This window comes from Mauremys mutica, chromosome 11, assembly GCF_020497125.1.
Source record: "Mauremys mutica isolate MM-2020 ecotype Southern chromosome 11, ASM2049712v1, whole genome shotgun sequence".
NCBI lineage: Eukaryota > Metazoa > Chordata > Testudines > Geoemydidae > Mauremys > Mauremys mutica.
Window position 1 is genome coordinate 21,904,244 of NC_059082.1, and position 19,070 is coordinate 21,923,313.

The 19,070-nt window shown below is 38.2% G+C and overlaps 2 protein-coding genes across 5 annotated transcripts in view; one reads left to right on the top strand and one right to left on the bottom strand.

Annotated features, from left to right (window-relative positions):
- Window positions 1-12,572, top strand: part of LOC123344591 (aromatase) — a 35,929-nt gene extending 23,357 nt beyond the window's left edge. For all 4 annotated transcript variants that reach the window (XM_044980979.1, XM_044980981.1, XM_044980978.1 and 1 more), the window contains 6 exons: window positions 764-940; window positions 1,829-1,943; window positions 4,289-4,403; window positions 5,122-5,284; window positions 8,990-9,231; window positions 11,293-12,572. In XM_044980979.1, coding sequence (XP_044836914.1) covers window positions 764-940; window positions 1,829-1,943; window positions 4,289-4,403; window positions 5,122-5,284; window positions 8,990-9,231; window positions 11,293-11,544 — 1,064 coding nt within the window. In that variant the 3' untranslated portion in view covers window positions 11,545-12,572. The remainder of the gene's footprint in view (window positions 1-763; window positions 941-1,828; window positions 1,944-4,288; window positions 4,404-5,121; window positions 5,285-8,989; window positions 9,232-11,292) is intronic.
- GLDN (gliomedin) overlaps window positions 1-19,070 on the bottom strand; it is a 226,113-nt gene that overhangs the window by 197,789 nt on the left and 9,254 nt on the right. The window lies entirely within an intron of this gene.

Sequence of the window (19,070 nt, forward strand, 5' to 3'; positions counted from 1 at the left end):
GCCAGAATGGCCATTCTTATGTTCTTTTAATGCAATATAGCATCTAGTAGTAAGATAAACAAGCCACCATGTGGCTGGCTAGCTTTCTACAGACAAGCAGCAAGTGCTCTGTAGACAAGCTATAGTCCATGTGAAAACAACCGCCCTGGCAAAAACCAGAAGATACCTTTAGAAACCAATATAGACTAGATGAAAGTCTACTGGAATTTTATAGAAGGTGGGCAGATGACGAGGTAAACGTTATTACTAGAGCTTTGTTAAAATTAGAAAATGGAGAAGAATTGAATATAATTTGGTTTATGCAGCATCTTTCATACTCAGGATATTCCAAGTTGTTTTACTAAATCATGACAGGTGCTGACCACCACAGCTACTGAAGTCAATGTGAGTTGTTGCCCAGCTCCTTTCTAAATCTCGTCATTTACTCAGGTGCATAAATATGGATCCAAGTACCTAACAAAGGCACCAAGGATTGAAAATTCCAGCTTAATTAAGCCTCACCACTGTGTTAACTATTATAATAGTAATGGCCGGGGAATGGGAACATATATTTGCTTTGATTTTACATTTTGCTTTTTAATCAATATGTCCAAAGTGGGATTTTTTTAAAATCAGAGGACGGTTACAAAGCTAAAAATTATAAAAATATTGTATTCCAATTATTTTGGTTACATCATCTGTTACAACTTTATTGCCACTGGGTGAATAATACAGATAACATGAAAGTTAAACATCTTCTGACTATTTTGTATGTACATTTCAGCTTTGTCTGGTCCAGGTCTCGTGCGTATGATAGCAATTTGTGTTGAATCAACGAAAGACCATCTGGACAGATTGGAGAATGTGACTGCTGGACTGGGAAACATCAATGTGCTGAATTTTATGAGACAGATCACACTGGACACTTCTAACACACTCTTTCTAGGGATCCCTTTGGATGGTACAGATAAAATTCTTATCTCATAATGGGTCCACTTTTAAGGTGCATATTCACGCAAAATTTCCCATTGCCATGAATGGGGAGTTTTGCCTGAGTAAGTACATCAGGCTCTAATATTCAGTTTTTAATAACACTGTCAGATTTGATTGCAATTAATTCTAATCATGAGCAACAGCTTAAAATGGTGTTTAAACACCTGTATTCAGTTTGTAAGCCTGACAAGACCCCTGTATCGAGAAGTAGCATCTGCATCTTGACAGTTCGGCTAGTTTTCCAGTATTCCTAGCAAGCACAATAGAGTCAACAAAGTAATCTGCTCTTTATGTCTGCAGCATGCCCACAATAGAGGAAGTACCAAATTGCCAGCTGCAGAATGTTTGTTGGCAGACAAAAGTTTATGAAATCTGCAAAACAAGATTTGATGTATCTAGCAGGCACCTATCCCAAGATTATATGCACTTAAGAGTCAGAATAAACTTTCCACTGAGCTAAACTTTCACCTGCAAGTTTTCCACTCATTTGTAATCTTCCACGCACCATCACTCCACATGTGTGGGAGATGACCTGGCATTGGTTATCACATTGCAGCCTCCTTTCAGCTGAAGAGCCTTGTTTTTTTACAAAGAACTGCACAATCTGCACAGGATTCTAAAAATATTTCATGCTGCTATTTATCACATATTAAAACAAAGTATTTGAATGTCAGTAATGACAATGCCATGGCAGTAAAAGAGAAATATGATAGTGAAACCCTACTTTTAAGGCCTAATCAGGCTCCCATTGACTTCAGCAGGAGCAGGCCTTTATTGTGCAGTTTCGGGTGACATTTATGTGAACTAGCTGTTACATTACATGTTACATTGCTGTTTGTTTATTTTTAATTTTCAGAAAATGCCATTGTGCTTAAAATTCAGAACTACTTTGATGCTTGGCAAGCACTTTTGCTGAAACCTGACATCTTCTTTAAAATTTCTTGGCTGTACAAGAAATATGAAAAGTCAGTGTAAGTATCAACAGTTTTACAAATCACCTGAATAACATAGATCCTTCCTTCCTAGGGTCACTCTTACTTGTCAGTTTTCTCTGTTTTTAAAAATGAATGAGATGGACCATTCAGTTTAATTCAATGTAGTCTTGGTTTCTCTGCTGAGACGTACATTGGTGCTAACTCAGGTGTAAAACTCAAAATCACCAGTTCACTTCACACAGGCAATGACATGCCATCTTATGGTATCCACTTTCACTTACTACCTAAGCAACCAGGGCTCCAATAGTAACCTGGAAGGCTGGCAATTCCTTGAGTCAGCAAGTCCTTTTTATAGTCAACGGCAATATAATGAATGTTAAGTTAGTGAGTCAGTATAATCCTGCTTGTTGGTGCTTATATCTTTGCCAAAATTCTTCATTTCAGATTTAAACTTAGCATTTATCATGCTGGTTGTCATTGCAGATGGATCTTTTCCCTCAAATAAGAACACATTAGTTTTGCCATCTTTCTTTTTAAGGTCAACAAACACAAAAACCTTTTCCACTGAGTTTTCATGGTCTCCTTTGTTTTCCTCTACCAAAAGATGACTGATTATAAAACAAACTTGCAGCACTTCATCCTTACTTGGACTGATGTCCTTGACCAGTCTGATAAAATACTCACTATAAAGCATGTGTAATAAGTACTTTTCATACTATTGTGTCACAAGGACTTAGGGGATTTTAAGGAAGGAAGGCTATCTACCCTGGTGGAAATCCTGTCCCCAGAGAAGTCAATGGCAAAATTCACATAGAAAGTGAAAACCTGTCTCCAGTCAATTTCTAAAATACCAACATTAGTCACTACACAATGGTATGTATGATATCAAAGCTTTACTGAATATGTCTTATGGAGATAACTGTGGTGGCTTAGATACTGCTAGATGGCAACTATAGGCAATTGATAAAATTTTAGTGGCCACTTCTTCCTACTATGAATGTGACAGGCTCCTGAACCTAAAGTGAACTGAATTAGAGAACCGTAGCATACCATGGGTTTTCCATAGGTTTCTGATTCAACTGGAAGGGAAGACCAGGCATTATCAGGACTTCCCGCATACAGTATTTCCACACACATTGTATCGACTACAGAAATTTTAATCCCTCTACAATGGTTGTCGTTAAAATGGCTCTATCACTATACATAAAATAAGTGTGCCTTTTTGGGTATTCCCCTGGTCACAAAGAGGGCAGTCAAATCTCACACTGGAAAACCTCAAATATAGTGCCCGTAAAACACACCCACCCACAATAGAAAGTCATGATTTTTCATCATCATTTTTACTGGGCATATCCTAAATATTTCAAAATTTTTCAAAAATCTAAGAATTCCAACCAATTATACAGCCAGTTAAAATCCCCAAAATAAATTCCATGAAAACATTGCCATCTTTCTTTTAGTTTTTTACTGGAATAAATCCACAAAATTTTGAAAAACTATTGTTTAAAATTTAAATTTGGTAAATTTTGACCAACTCTACCAAATATGGGCCATTTCCTGTAACTGTCTAACCCTAACCAGCATCAGTCCTTATATATTCCAAATGTGTTATCATGGCCTAATGATGAAAACAATATGGTTCCGCCTTAGAAGAAATCCACCTTTGGGAAATGTCAATAGTAACTTCCTAAACAACAAAAAGAACAGGAGTACTTGTGGCACCTTAGAGACTAACAAATTTATTTGAGCATAAGCTTAAGGCTATGTCTACACTTGCAGAGTTTTTGTGCTGTTAGTTTCAATGATGATAGTGAACCGGTGAAAGAAAAGTGCTGGTTTGTGTACTCACTTAACACTCTCTCTGACACCTGTAGAAGTTACATTTGCAGCACTTCCATCTCCAATGAGAGCAGCACACTGAGGGCAACTATCCCACCGTGCAGCTCTCTCCATTTTGACGATAGGTCTTGTAGGAAGGGGGGTCGGTGATCCTGGGGCATCCTGAATCCCTGAACAGCCTCCTGTCCCCAAACACTGATCAGCTTCAGTAGCTCAGCATTGCTCCAAGCAGGGGATCCTTTGCTCCGTGGAGCAGGCACTCACCTGGCCAGATAAGTGAGCATTTCCCAAGAAAACAGGAAGGGGAGTTTCAAAGTTCCTGGGACTTTACAGGGGGACAGGTGGATGTCAGTTTATCTGGTAGCAGAGCTCCTGACCAGAGTAGTCACCTAGGCACTGTACAGAATTATCTGAATGTTTTTGGTTGTCTGTTTTATTGTTGCATTTCTTGTTCAATATAGTCTTACATTTCCCATCCTGCATTAGTAAGCACTAAAATATCACAGATGTTTATAAATATACTGGGTTCTATCTGTTTTCAGCAAGGATTTGAAAGAAGCAATTGAAATCTTAATAGAACAGAAACGACAGAGACTTTCCACTGTTGAAAAATTGGAAGAGCACATGGACTTTGCATCACAACTGATTTTTGCACAGGTATTGAGAATATGAACAAAATATGAATTTGTCCAAAATGCTCCTGTTACCGAGAACAAAATGGGATTTGTAACAGAGTTTAACTTAACTTAATCTATAGCAGAAAGTAATGTCATTTAAAACTAATACAAATTAATTAGTGTTTGGAACACCTCAACAAGGTTCCAGGCTTTGAATAATTGCATCCAAATGTTTGGTTGCTTGTCTGAACCTTTTCAGGTTATATCCACATGCACAAAGCTCTCAAGCTCATGCCTACATCTCCTCCAGCCTCTCCTTGGCCCATATATTTTCCATTTATATAAACACCTTTTACTCCAAAGAATCCCAAGTGCTTCAGAAATCATAACCATGCAGAATGTCTGCCAATCAAGTACACCCTGATGGAGCATAGCAAGTGAATGGTGCACAGTATGCTGCAGCACAGTGAGTGGAGGAGGAATTTGGGTTAAGCACAAACCCTTACTTTTCTTTAAAGTGTTATAGGATCATATACACCAGGCAGGGCATTGGTTTTCAGTGCTTCATCTGAGACACACATGAAGTGGATATTACTTCTCTCTCCCAGTAGCATAAGGACTGAGTAAACTTTGCTAGGACTTGAACCAGTTGTTTCAAGTGAGTCTACATATTCTACATTCTCCCCTTCCTGTTGACATAAGAATCTTTGCTGGAGCTCAAGTTCAGCCTTCAACATTTGCCCCCTTGAATTTTGTAGAGCCATGGAGATCTGACTGGTGAGAATGTGAACCAGTGTGTGTTGGAGATGATGATAGCTGCACCTGACACGCTCTCTGTGACTCTCTTCTTCATGCTAGTACTGATTGCAGAGCATCCTAAAGTGGAAGAAGATATGATGAAGGAAATCCAAGCTGTTATAGGTAAGGGCTGTCTATAAAGACAATGATGTTGGAAAATAATTATGCTTGAGTAGTGATCTAATCATTTTCAGGGAGAAAAATCTAAAGTTTATTTACTGTAAAGTGGGTGCAATAATTATCTTGCTGCATAATATTGTAAAAAAGGTCTTCTGAAGTAGCATTCAAAACTGAGTGGAAAAAATGATAAAAGATAAACTACTAAGGAAATAATAAATTAGGACCAGAGGCAATCTGCTAGAATGATAGGGCCAAATTCAGCCCTCAGTTACACCACTATAAACCTGCAGTCACTTCACTGACCTCAGTGGAATTATTCTGGATTTACACTGGTGTAACTGAGAGCAAAGCTGGTTCATGGTGCTTTTTAGCCACCGGTACTGAACTATGAAATTAGGTATGAGCTCTCCAGCTAAGCTGAGCTACAACTATTCACATCATATCATCCCTGTATACATAGCATACACAAGTAAAAAGCTGTTTAAAAATACTACATTCTCTCTGTAAAATTTGAAATTAAGAAATCTATCATGTGAATATTTTCTGCATAGTAGTTAAACCTTTCAAGTAATCAAAAAAGCATTTGGAAAAACGAGAGTCAGAATTTGCAAGTTGATCTATTAGTGGTAAACTTAATCTTATTTTATTTTGGATATGCAATGTAATTGAAATATATTATATGGACACTCTAAAGGAAATATATTATATGGACACTGCCTTGTGAAAGTACCTCTCTAAGATACCGGTGAAGCCACATTTCTAATACTGAAATGAGGCCCCCATTCTGGGAAGCATCCCTCATCAGAGACCACTTTAGCAAGCGTTTAACTTCAGGCCTATACTTAAATCCCAAAGAAGTTAATTGGATTTAAGCATGTGCCTAAATACTTCCTGAATACATATGGATTAAACATGTGCTTAAGTGCTTGCCTGACTTTGAGCACCTCACTAGCAGAAAGTTGTAGATCAACTGGAGTAAGTTGAAACAAAAGCAACAAAAATGGTTAAATGGCTGAAGAGAATGACCTGAGGATTTTTAAAACTCTGGTCCATTTTCTGGTCTCCTCTGTGGGTGCTAATGAATGGCAGACCCACAAATTATGTTAATATTTTAGTCTTCCCTTTCTTTAATTTCTCTTCCCAGCCTGAACAACAATGTAGATATTCATTGCATTCACTCTCCTCCACCATTATCTCTAGGCACTCTGCTCCTTTATTCTGGTTCATTACATTGCTTTTAAATCAAGTTTCATATCTGAAATAAGTAACACTTGTGCAAAACTATTTTAAGACTACTTTCAGTGTTGTCCCAGAGCTTTAGCTAAACGTCACCTATCATCTTTCTCTCCTCCAGCTAGCAAGCTGCATCTCTCTTCTCTTTCTTTATGTGGATGTGTCTGTCTTTCTAATTGGCCACGAGCCTTGTAACCCAGGTGAATCCAGCAAACTCTGCACTTGTATGTTAAGTCAGCACATTGATATCGTGTTGAATCCCATGGGCCATACAAGAGTAACAACAGTTCTCATTAATATGTAGCTGAAAGGCCTCTTTTCACAACTATACTTGGCTTCCTAGAAGCAGTCAGCTATAATTTAATGCCAAAAGGCAGCCTCATATCTATCAACTACAAAATGCCTCAGCAAAACCTACATGTGCCACAATGTATCAGACTGCTGAGTTTTCTAAAGTAAATTGTCTCCTATACTCTCATACACATCAGTGATTTCCCCAGTCAGTGTTGTGTACCTTGGCATGATAGTAAGTTTAATTAATTCTTCTTCTTTTACTAATATAGAGTTTTCCTCTCAAATTAAGATCTAACCCCCGTTGCCCTAGGGTCCTGTTTTTCAAAAAGACCTGTAATTTTGAAGGCACTCTCATTTGGGAGAGCAGAAGATAGAGTTAAGACAGCAGGGAAGCTTTCAGAAGTATTTGTTTCCCTTGAACAAGCGACCGAAAGTTTACTTCTCCAAATGCTTAGCTTTCAAACAGTTGCAGTAATTGCCAGGATTTCAAAAAATTCCATGACTGTTTTCAAACCATTCCATTAAAGTTCACTGAAGAGAATAGAGAACTATAGTGGAACAGTGATGACAAATAGGTTCAACGGTTAGCTAACTTTTTAAAAAATAAATGTTTTCGTATAGGACATTTGTACAATTTGGGCGAGATTCACTGTCCCCTGCACTGAGGGAGTACACGTACAGCTGGGCGGAGAAGGATACTTCCATTTTGCGGAGGTTGAGATTTCCAAGTCTGATTTTATTACAATTCAGAATGAAACCCAAAAATTTCAAAATTTTCCATGAAACGTTTTCTGTTCATCTGTACAGGGAGCCCCCACTCTGAGACAGTCTGCCAGGTGGCCTGCTCCAGTGCAGAGCACCCAAGGACTTTGGGCTGTCAAGGAGTTGAAATACTGGGAACCAAGGATTCCAGGCTCCCAGCTCCCCATAGGGAGCTGGGAGCCTATAAGCCCAGATTCTCAAAGAGCCAGAAAGGTGAGCTGGCAGGAAACCAGGAAGTTTTCAGATGGAAACTTGCCTGGCAGGCACGTTTTGAAACCCCTGGTACATAGGCTTCCCTCAGAATCCTGCCTGGTTTCCAGTGGAATTTCGTTTTAATCAACCCATCACCATGAAAGGTTTTAATTTTGTTTTAATCACAATTTGCCAATTCATCATAGTTTTGGGAATTTTTTTCTGACCAGCCATAGCAGGGATCCTGCAGGTGTCTGGAAGGATCTCATACACTACACTTATTTGGTCCTCATCACTGTAAGGTAGATAGAGAGATCAGTAGACCAATCTAAGAGTGGATGGCCCAGAAGTGGGTATTGTACCACCTATGGAATTCCTGGTTCCTGGCAGGAATTAAAGTCCTGATCCAATTTCTATTTAAACGAATGAATGCCTTTCCATTGATTCCAACAGGAGTTGAACCAGGGCTCACCTACATGGTGCAGCAATGTTTCATAGTTTGAAAATCTTGAACTAGTACTACATTAAAATCCACTAGGGAACTTCTAGAATGACCTAGCAGGGTCTACACGGACCAATTAGTGCTCAACATGTTAGTGCGCTTTCGAAATCACACCTCTATAGTGCTCGTTGTCATATTGTGTAGAGAAACCTTCAGGTCTTAGCCCTGTTTTTCTGCCCTCTCCCACTAGTGCAACCCCTAAGAAAGAAAGGCAGTGGAAATTGCCTTCCATGCGTACGTATCCCCATCTTTCAGGAAAGGGCCTTACTGGTGCACTGGAGGTGTAATTTACACACACTGCCTGTGCCACGTCAGTGAATCTAGGCCTTCAGCTTAAGAATCTATGGCATGTTAAATCAGTTTCATACAAGGCCCTGATCCTGCTCCACTGAACTGAAACAGTTTTTTGCTATTATCGTCAATGGCAGCAGGATTAGAGCCAGACCGTGTGGGAGAGAGGAGATTTGGATTTGGGGCAGATCATTTGATTAGTCACTTAGTGTCCATGTGGGTAAACAGTATGGCTGACTTCTGTGGTATGAGGCTGCACAAAGCCACAAGAACCCATAGACTCCTTGTCACCATGAATCCTGAAAGGAGACAGCATTTTTACTGAATGGTGGGATTTCTAAAACCATTCTGGCATCAACGGCAACATTTCAAATAGCAATCAGGTAAAATTAGAATAGCAAAATCAACTTCTTTTGTCTGCTTTATTCCTCAAGGTGACAGAGACGTACAGAGCAATGACATGTCGAACTTAAAGGTTGTGGAGAATTTTATTAATGAGAGTATGAGATACCAGCCAGTTGTGGATTTGGTCATGCGCAAGGCTTTACAGGATGATGTAATTGATGGCTATCCTGTGAAAAGGGGGACAAACATCATTCTGAACATTGGACGTATGCATAAGCTTGAATTCTTCCCAAAGCCTAATGAGTTTTCTCTCGAAAATTTTGAGAAGAATGTAAGTTTCCTGTCTTCTTTCTGATAGGGGATAGAGTATTATTTCTAATTAAAATGCAAAATGGGTCTTCCTCTTATTTGGATCAAGTCCTTTTCACAGGTCAATTTCTCGTTGTCCATGTAAGCACCTGGATGTACATCAGTTTTCATAGCATATTATAATGATTATGAGGGGCTCAGTCATGCATGATGCTGAGCAACACAGCACCACTCCAGCAAGTGCCTCAGTACAGGTTTAAGTTTAAGCACACAAGTATTACCATCAGGGCTAGACTCCTCAGCACGTTGCAGGATTGGGCCCAATGTCAACTGCAACGTATGAACAGCAAAATTTATTTGCAATCACCTTTTACTATTAAGGGGTCTTCCTTGGGCTTTTCTTTTTCTCCTATTCAGAATTTTGGTTTGTCATTAGTTAAATGGCTGCTTTCCATAGCTAGAAATTAGATTATCCAATAAGAGCTGTTTCAAGTGGTAAAAATATCTCAAAATAGAGGTGGGGGTTGTATTACTTATAACACAAATTATTTGGTTCCTCGGTTTTTGATCAAATTAACTGGAAGTAAGCGGAAGACACTGCAATGCATTCAGTGGTAAAGGACATGGACTATGAAATTTTAAGATCAATTTAGCACTTCTCAGAAGGCATTTAGCATTCTCAGGCTTTAATGGTTTGATGCAAGTCTTGAGTTCCTTAACTTCAAGAGGTAGCAGGCCCAAAAGCCATGCAACCTTGGAGGGCCTGATACGCTCTTCTCCTTCAACAGGTACATCCCCATCTTGATCATATAGAGCAAACCTCTTTGCGCTGGTTTTGTGGGTTTTCCCACTATGCAAACATTAATATTAGTATTATGTTTCCCACAGTTTTAGTAGCACCTGTTATATACTCAACTCTGTGTGCATGTGTGCGTGTGTGTGTGTGTGTACTGTTTTGTTACCTATTCAAACCTTTTATTAGCTCTTGGCAAATACCTCCAAAAACATCCACACATAATATTCAAATAAAAAAGTGAACAGAAGAATTCATTTTGAAACCCATTTTGTACTAATTTTTAGTGAATGTTTTAGGAAACATGTTTACTGGTGGGGATCTTTGCAAAAACAATTAAGAAAATATAAGAGGATATTTGCCATATATTAATGTTGAACTCACAAACATTAAGATTGAACCAGAAAAGAGATCCTATGATTTATATTCATCCAGTCAGAGAATAAATAGTATCATGTACTCTATCCAAGCAATCAAAACTAACCAACAAGGCGAATATTTTCATGTTGATAGTCAACTACCAACAATGAACTTTGCACACAATCTTCAGTCCAAGAATTAATCATTGTGGAAAATTCACAAAGAGAAAAAGTGGCTAAATTTATCAAGTTAATTATTCACTCTAGATTATTTAATCAATTTTACCCATTAATTCCATTCTAGCCATTTCTCTCGGTGGATTTCTTGATTGCTTTCTAAGCTCATTTTGCTGCTAAAAATATTCCCCTTTGACCAAGTATTTAAAGCAGACATTTTCTTGGGATTCATAACTAATGTAATGTGAGCAATACAATCTGACGATGCATTCTGTTTGCCACATAACACACATTGTTCTAATCTAAATGAACAGCAACCCACACCAATCAATAAGTTAATTGAGATATCATCATTGGAATCCAGACACACATTTCCAGATTCCTAGACCAGCTCCTGCCCTCATTCACACCCTGTGCAAGACCACTGTAGTCAATGGGATCTACTGGCCCTCATTTATGGGCAGAATTTGGCTGCCTCACTTTTGCAGTTCCTGAGGTCACAGAATGAGATTGCAATTTTAAATGTTATTTCCACAAGTTTTTTTAATTCGATAATTTTTTTAAAGAAAAGGATAAAAACAAACAATGATATTAAGGCCAGGAAGTCTGCATGTGAAAAAAATATTTAATCCAAAAAGAGTCTGTCTAAAGGTTCCCCATAAAATGCTTAGAGATTTCAATGATATTCTTAATAATTTAATGATGGAAATTGTTCTACGTGCCCTCAATGGACCTCTCTCATTGTTTCACACAGGTTCCTTCTCGCTACTTTCAGCCATTTGGATTTGGCCCTCGTGGCTGTGTTGGAAAGTTTATTGCCATGGTAATGATGAAGGCAATCCTGGTGACTCTTCTGAGACGGTATAGAGTACAGACACTGAAAGGAAGAGGCCTTAAGAACATCCAGAAAAGCAATGACTTATCCATGCACCCGAATGAAAGACAGCCCTTATTGGAGATGTTTTTCATGCCAAGAAGAAACATAGACAAGTGTCAGGATGACTAACAACAGATCAGTAGTGGTCTCAGAGATCTAAGGTTTCTGCTGTTCTAGTCACATTCTGAGAAATGTCCACCCCTCCTAGGTGCTGTCACACATACTCTGAACTACACATTTTGTTGCTCTTAATGCATTGCTGCTCTAAGTGATCACTTATTCTGCTGCAAAGCAAGACCAGGTTCTGGTCACGATTCAAAACTGATAAATAAGTTTCAAGTATATAGACAAGTGCTGTCTTCAGTTGATGAGATGTTGCATGCAGAAACTGTCATTACTTTTTTTAAAGCATCCAATTCAAACAGAATTCTGTTCTGCTTCTCACACTGTGCAAGTCCTGAGTGATCCATGCCTGCAGGATTGCGTGATATGGTTGGGGTTGGTTTGGGGTGGGGATTGTTTTGTTTTGGCAGAGCTGGGCCCCGCAAGAAGAATCATCAGCTGTTATAACAGCTCTAATTTATCTGTCATCCAAAAACATGTAGTGAACACTACTAATGTTCATGTAAAATATGAGAAACACTGGGAAATGTATCAACTGTATCTATCTATATCTATACATATCTATAGCAATTACTAAATTCCTCTAAAGGTAATGTGGATATAGCCACTTTATCAATATACTGTCTATAGAATGAGAAGTTTGAAACAATTTTTTCCCTCTACAATGTTTTTCTTTCTGGTATATTAAACAGATAAGATCAAAGAATGATTAGGTTAGATAACATTTTATTGATTATATTAAATTCTAAAGGTATCAAGAAATAGATAGCATTTGAGACAACTGCAGTAGGTTTCCAAGGTCTCTATTCCCAGAGTCATAGCCACAGCAGCTCCATAAGTGTCTTCACCTCACACCATTAATGCCCAATCATGACTGAAAAGGATGGAGCCCGACACACAGGAGCTAAGGGAAGAGGGAACAGGTGGAGCACAGCATTCCCCAACCCTGAGGGAGAGCTTTCTCACCTCTCCCGGCTTGTGGGGAGTAGTTCTCCTTCCTCCTCAGCTGTTGCAATGAAAACATATCCTCCTATTTCAACAATTATTATTTATTACATACATTACCATAGCACAGGGGTCAGCAACCTTTCAGAAGTGCTGTGCCGAGTCTTCATTTATTCACTCTAATTTAAGGTTGTGTGTGCCGGTAATACATTTTAACCTTTTTAGAAGGTCTCTTTCTATAAGTCTAATATATAACTAAACTATTGTTGTATGTAAAGTAAATAATTAAATTAAAATGCAGAGCCCCCCGGACTGGTGGCCAGTACCCAGGCAGTGTGAGTGCCGCTGAAAATCAGCTCGTGTGCCGCCTTCGGCACGCATGCCATAGGTTGCCTACCCCTGCCATAGCGCCTAGGAACCCTCATCCTGGATGAGAACCCTATCTACTTTAACCACAGCTTACACCTACCATGGACTTCTGTCTTAAAGGGTAAGATTGTGGGTAGTTCCTCCAAAAGAGGCCCCAGCAGGAGGGAGAATTCCTTGCAAATCCCACACAACCCTCATCGCTCCTCTTTCAAGACAATGGGCCAAATGCTGCTCTCAAGTACATGGGTGCTCTCCCAGTGACTTCAATAGGGCTACACTTGTGTAAATGAGAACAGCAGTTGGCTCAAGATGTGAATGCTGGTCACTCTTGACAGTGACAAATGGACTTCATTCATCCACTCCAGGCAGGGGTGGAGCTCAGGGGTTGACTGATCAGAGGTTTGCTGCATCAGTCAGAAAATATCCTGAAACAGTAAGCAGACATGTATAGAGCACTGTAAAGGGGATTTTTCACACCCTTTATCAGGATCAAGTAGAGAAGCTGCATATTTTGGGGACTTACAAAATCATCAAAAAGTAGAACTGGAAGGGACCTCAAGAGGTCATGAAGTCCAGCCCCCTATGCTGAGACCGGACCAAGTTATCCTAGACCAGTGGTGGGCAAACTACAGCCCGGGGGCTGCATCCAGCCCTTCAGACATTTTAATCCGGCCCTCGAGCACCCGCTGGGGAGCATGGTCTGGGGCTTGCTCCACTCCGGCGCTCCAGTCAGGGAGTGGGGTCGGGGGGTTGCCCTGCTCCGTGTGTATTGTTGCTCCGTGTGGCTCTTGGAAGCAGCAATATGCCCCCCCCTCCGGCTCCTACATGTAGGGGCAGCCAAGGGACTCCGCACACTGCCCCTGCAGCTCCCACTGGCTGGAAACCATGGCCAATAGGAGCTGCAGGAATAGCACCTGTGTATGGGGCAGCATGCGGAGCTGCCTGGCCGTGCCTCTGCGGAGGAGCCAGAGGGGGATATGCCGCTGCTTCTGGAAGCTGCCTGAGGTAAGCACCACGTGGAGCCTGCACCCCTGCGCCCCTCCCATGGCCCAACCCCCTGCCCCAGCCCTGATCCTTCTCCTGCCCTCCAAACCCCGCAATCCCAGACTTGGACACAGTACTCCAGCTGAGGTCTCAAGTGCCAAGTAGAATGGGAAGAAAAGGAAAAAAGGAGATCTTCCAGGGAAGATGGTGCTACAAGGGAGTTCAAAGATCAAAATGGCAGCAGATTAATTTATTACTGCTAGCTAGCTAAGGCTTTTCCAAAGTGCCTTCCTTATAACCACTGGCACGTTATCTAAATATTATATCTTAATGAAGTGCAGCCCTTAGATCATTCTGTCAACTAAGTGTATAGGCAGTACTAGGTATCTGTTTAGTAATGCTGACATTGTGTTAAATATAAGACCCAGGAAAATATTTTTACTGAAGCCTTATAGAAAAACAGGATATGATTTTCAAAAGAGCCTAAGTGACTTCAGAGCATGAATACTATTGACTTCCACTGGGATTTGTGTGCCTATGTCACTCAGGAACTTTGGAAAAAGTCATGCCCAAAGAGTTGGATAGAAAAAAAGAAGAGGAAGTGGTAATGAACTAGTTAAATTCCCCACCTTGCACTACTAGGGCACACCAGATAACCTGATGTAGAAACCCATGTGGAATGACTAGAAGAAAAACAACAACAAAATTCAGGTCCCATTAATTAATAGCTGATGTGTTCACCAGATTTGCCTATAGACTGGTTCAGTTGTAAATTGTTTGTAAGTTGTTTCAGATCCCTAGGTTAAGAAAGCTGCCTAAACAGAACATTAATGTATAGACAGTCTTGGTAGAGAATAGATAAGTTATTACAAAGACTCTGCAGATTACATATTGTAACAGTTCTCACTGGAGTGGCTTTATTCTCTTTGGGCTTCTGCACAGATGTGGTGACCCTTATGTTGCATGAACAAAAGCATTTTTAATAGAGCTGTCAAGCAATTAAAAAAAATAATTGTGATTAATCACACTGTTAATAATAGAATACCATTTATTTAAATATGTTGGATGTTTTCTACATTTTAAAATATATTGATTTCAATTACAACACAGAATACAAAGCATACAGTGCTCACTTTCTTTTTTTTTTTTTTTTTGGTTACAAATATTTGCACTGTAAAAAACAAAATAAATGGTATTTTTCAATTCCCCCATTACAAGCACTACAGTGCAATCTCTTTATTATGAAAGTTGAAATTACAAATGTAGAATTATGTACAAAAAAACCTGCATTCAAAAACAAAACAATGTAAAACTTTAGAGCCTACAAGTCCACTCGGTCCTACTTCTTGTTCAGACAATTGCTCAAACAAGTTTGCTTACATTTTCTAGAGATAATATTGCCCACTTCTTGTTTACAATGTCACCTGAAAGTGAGATGGTTTTGCTAGGTTTTTACGTGCCAGATGCACTAAAGATTCATATGTCCCTACATGCTTCAAACACCATTCCAGATAGGGAATCAGCATGAATGCATGTCCTCTGGAATGGTGGTTCAGGTTCTGTAGTTTCCTCATCGGAATGTTGCTCTTTTAAGATTTCTGAAATCATGTTCCACACCTCGTCCCTTTCAGATTTTGGAAGGCATTTCAGATTCTTAAACTTTGGGTCGAGTGCTGTAGCTATCTTTAGAAATCTCACACTGGTACCTTCTTTGTTTTGTCAAATCTGCAGTGAAAGTGTTCTTAAAACAAACATCATCTGCTAGGTCATCATCCGAGACTGCTATAACATGAAATATATGGCAGAATGCAGTTAAAACAGAGCAGGAGACCTGCAATTCTCCCCCGAGGAGTTCAGTCACAAATTTAATTAATGCATTTTTTGACGAGTTTCATCAGCATGGAAGCATGCCTTCTGGAATGGTGGCTGAAGTACGAAGGGGCATACCAATGTTTAGCATATCTGGCATGTAAATATCTTGCAATGCTGGTTACAAAAAAGTTTATCTTAGTGATTGGCTGAACAAAAAGTAGGACTGAGTGGACTTGCAGGCTCCAAAGTTTTACATTTTTTTTTGTTTTTTGAGTAGAATTTTGTAATAAAAAAATCTCCATTTGTAAGTTGCACTTTCATGATAAAGAGATTGCACTACAGTATTTGAATGAGGTGAATTGAAAAATACTCTCTCTTTTGTTTATCATTTTTACAGTGCAAATATTTATAATTAATAATATAAAGTGAGCATTGTAAACTTTGTATTCTGTGTTGTAATTGAAATCAATATATTTGAAAATGTAGAAAAACATCCAAAAATATTTAATAAATTTCAATTGGTATTCTATTGTTTAACAGTGTGATTAAAACTGCGATTAATCACTATTAATTTTTTAAATTGCAATTAATTTTTTGAGTTACTCACTTGAGTTAACTGCAATTAATCGACAGCCCTAGTTTTTGATAGAGTACTCTGGAGAAACAGAAAGCTAAAAGTGGGGAAATTAATCTTTTTTCTTCTTACTGTAGCTACAAAATATTAAATCTAATTTTTCATGACATTTTGCAGATAGAGACTTGTATGGAAGCTATAGAATGTAATTGTTTACCTCTGTTTTAACCTTTCTTTGAAGGCATTCAAAAATGTAATAGGAACATGTTGATGTCACTGTGTCAGCCAGTGGATCGGACAGGTACCTGAGTTTACAACTGAAGGATCAGAGTTCAAATGCTACTGGTTTGTTAGTTCTACATATGTTATATGATTAGACTATTTTTCTTTCACTATAACATAAATTTTTTTATTCAACTTTCTTAAAAACTGGATATCAAAAATCTGACATTCTAATTAAAGTAGAAAAGAGAATAGTTCTAAAAGCCACATGATATTAATATTATAAAGACTAACTTAAAAATTGAAACAATGCATATAAATGGGCACGTTATAGAAGACAAAGGGTCCTTAAATCCCATCTTCCTTCCCAGGACCTCTTAAATGTACTATTAATGTTACTTAGCACTTTACAAACACTAACGAATACATTTTCACATGAGGAAAGTAAGTACTAGTAGTCACATTTCACAGATGGGAAAACAGAAACACATGGTGAATTCTTGGCCCTATTTGAGTCACTTGGAGTTTTGCCATTGACTTCATTAGGACTAAAATTTCACACCCAAGGTGAAACTGACTCATATGGAGTTACTTTAGTACAACTAAGATTAAAATTGTGCCCAGAGAAGTTAAGAATCTTGCCCAAGACCACTTAGCACTTCAGTTGCAGAGCCAGGATTAGAACTGAGAAATTCTTGATTACCATGTCCATGCTTGCTCCCCTAGATGACAGTACCTCCATTCTAGACTAAGACACCTCCATGAATATAGATTTAGAAAACAAAATGAGAACATTTTGCCCTGATTGTGTCTCCTTTAACTTGATCATTTACTGATTTGGATCTTTCTGTCAATAACATGCCCTGATATGCCTGATACCTTAAAATGTTAAATACAGTATTTTGCTGGCCACATATTTTACATTGGTAAAAAAACTTGTAAAAATCAAGGTGCCTTCATTTTCTTGGAGAACAAACTACATACTAATTCTCTTTCTGTTCACTCTGCACACACACACAAAAAGGAAACAGACTTTACTTTTCTAGAGGTACCTTAGTTTCTAATTTTCCATTTAATAATAATAATTATTCTCTAATAGATAAAGCTTTTCTCAGTAATTGAATTAATACATTATATTTGAATTAAATAAGGATTATATGAAACCTTGTAGATAACTGGAAAATGAATGGCAAGGATTCTTTTAATACCTTATTTATTTGAGAGTTTGGGGCCTGGAATTTAGAAACATCACAAAAGTAATATTGTCCAATGAAGAGAGTTTTGTTTTGTTATTTGTAAGGAAACTTGTAAATTTATTTTCCATAAATATTTTGAATTAGCCTTGTCCCTATGTGCTTTGATAATAGTGGGCTTGATCCTGCAGTCATTATTCCTATTGTTATGTACCTACGAAAAGACTACAGGATTGGATCCATAAACAGTTAATCTGGGCTCCAATCTTCCAAAACATTACTCAAACCAGCTGTTGGTATATATATATAGCTACTTGTAAGGGTATTTGCAGGATCAGGCCCATATTCTTCTCTTGTGCTTTCCTTCATCCCCACAAGATCTGCAAATAATGAAAACACTTTTCAAAGTTTGCAGTGTGAATGTAAGCAAATTCGTTGATTTAGATATGAATGGGCTATTGTACCTTGTTATTGCTCTGAATTTAAATGATGTTTCATTATCAGGTATTGTGAAAAGTTTATTGACCTTCAGAATGACGTTGGGTCTACTATTGTGCAGTAATTACTTCACTAGTGTTAAATCTATTCATAAGATCAAAACTGTTAACAGTATTTTATGAGTTAGTGTCAATATAGATGAACAGACCTTAAATATGGAAAAGGTGTTTGACAAATAAAGTACAAATAAAAGTACTGTGCATAAAAAAAAGTTTTAAATTGTCCATTTTACTTCATGATCTCAAACTACAAAAAATAAAATAAAGTGTGTATATTTACACAATCAGTACTTAAAATATTAGATACAATGGGTGAAGTCCTGGCCCTATGGAGGTCCATGACAAAGCTCCCATTGAGTTCAATGAGGCTAGAATTTCTCTCAATGGTTTTCAATTCAAGCAGTGAGAGATTCAATTATTTAAATTCAAACATGAGTTTGTCTGTTTACTCCGGAATACACTGTGAAATCATGTCACAAGTCTTCAATGGAAAGAAAGTGGGCCAAATTCGCCTCATTTATACCAGTGACACTACACTGAAATCAACACAGTTGCACGGGAATAACAAGGAAGAATTTGGTCTGGCACTACAAATCGAAAAGAGCGCACTAGCCTAGGTCTGAAGGAAAGAAATAAGATTTGATGTCTTAAAGGCTTAAATGTATATTTTATTATTTATTAACAAAATACAAATACCAAAAGTCAGAGAGGACAAACTAACATTAGAAGAATAGCATTCAGATTGTTCACTCTCTGGATTCTCAATTAGTTTTAATTTTATGCTTTCAGTTACTATTCCACTAGATTGAAATGTTAAATCTTAAACTATTGCCTTTATTAAAATTACAATTTTGTGGAAGGAAAGGAATTTAACATTGTAATGGGCAAGAAAAAAATATACAGCTATAGGGCCACATTCTGCTCTTAGTTACACTA